General features: G+C 66.3%; 1 protein-coding gene across 1 annotated transcript; it reads left to right on the top strand.

Annotated features, from left to right (window-relative positions):
- Positions 1-161: 161 nt before the first annotated feature.
- SNRPD2 (small nuclear ribonucleoprotein D2 polypeptide) lies at positions 162-939 on the top strand (the record flags this gene model as incomplete). The annotated part of the gene is made up of 2 exons (XM_027706902.1): positions 162-186; positions 731-939. Coding segments are annotated over 2 exons (200 nt in total), but the record flags the coding sequence as incomplete, so codon positions are not given.
- Positions 940-945: the final 6 nt, after the last annotated feature.

The raw sequence follows: 945 nt of genomic DNA, 5'->3' as shown, positions 1-945 counted from the left end.
GGTGTCCCCAAAGGCTCCTCAGCATCCCCGGGGTCCCCAGGGTGTCCCCAGGGTCTTCAGTATTCCCAGGGTGCCCCAATGGTGTCCCCAGGGTCCTCAGTGTCCCCAGAGTCCCTTCGGTGTCCCCACAGTGGCCCCTGAGTCCCCACAGTGACCCCGAGGGTGTCGCGTCAAGGCCTTCGACAGGTCTGCAATGGTGTCAGGGTCCTCAGTCTCCCCTCCTCAGCATCCCCAGGGTGTCCCCAGGGTCCCCACAGTGTCCCCAAGGGCTCCTCAGCGTCCCCAGGGCGTCCTCAGTGTCCCCACGGGGTCCTCAGCATCCCCAGGGTGTCCCCAGGGTGTCACCAGGGTCCTCAGCATCCCCAGGGTGTCCCCAGGGTCCCCAAGGGCCCTCCCGAGGGTCATCAGTGGCCCCAGGGTGTCCCCAGGGTCCTCAGCATCCCCAGGGTCCTCACAGTGTCCCCAGAGTGTCCCCAGGGTCCTCAGGGTGTCCCCAGGCTGTCCCCAGGGTCCCCATGATGTCTCCACAGGGTCCTCAGGGTGTCCCCAAGGGCTCCTCAGCATCCCCGGGGTCCCCAGGGTGTCCCCAGGGTCCCCACAGTGTCCCCAGGCTGTCCCCAGGGTCCCCATGGTGTCCCCAGATTCCTCAGCATCCCCAGGGTGTCCCCAGGGTCCCAGGGTGCCACCCGGGCACTGAGAGACCCCCCAAACCCCCTCTGTTCCCCCCCAGGCACTGCAACATGGTGCTGGAGAACGTGAAGGAGATGTGGACCGAGGTGCCCAAGAGCGGGAAGGGCAAGAAGAAATCCAAGCCCGTGAACAAGGATCGCTACATCTCCAAGATGTTCCTGCGCGGGGACTCCGTCATCGTCGTCCTGCGCAACCCCCTCATCGCCGGGAAGTAGAGAAGCCACCCAAAGGAACCCCCCCGGCACCCCCCTGGAC

The sequence above is a fragment of the Neopelma chrysocephalum genome, unplaced genomic scaffold, assembly GCF_003984885.1.
Source record: "Neopelma chrysocephalum unplaced genomic scaffold, ASM398488v2 Primary Assembly neopelma1_82785, whole genome shotgun sequence".
In the NCBI taxonomy this organism is placed as follows: domain Eukaryota; kingdom Metazoa; phylum Chordata; class Aves; order Passeriformes; family Pipridae; genus Neopelma; species Neopelma chrysocephalum.
The sequence above is the reverse complement of the archived record's forward strand: the minus strand, read 5'-3'. Positions and strand labels throughout refer to the sequence as shown.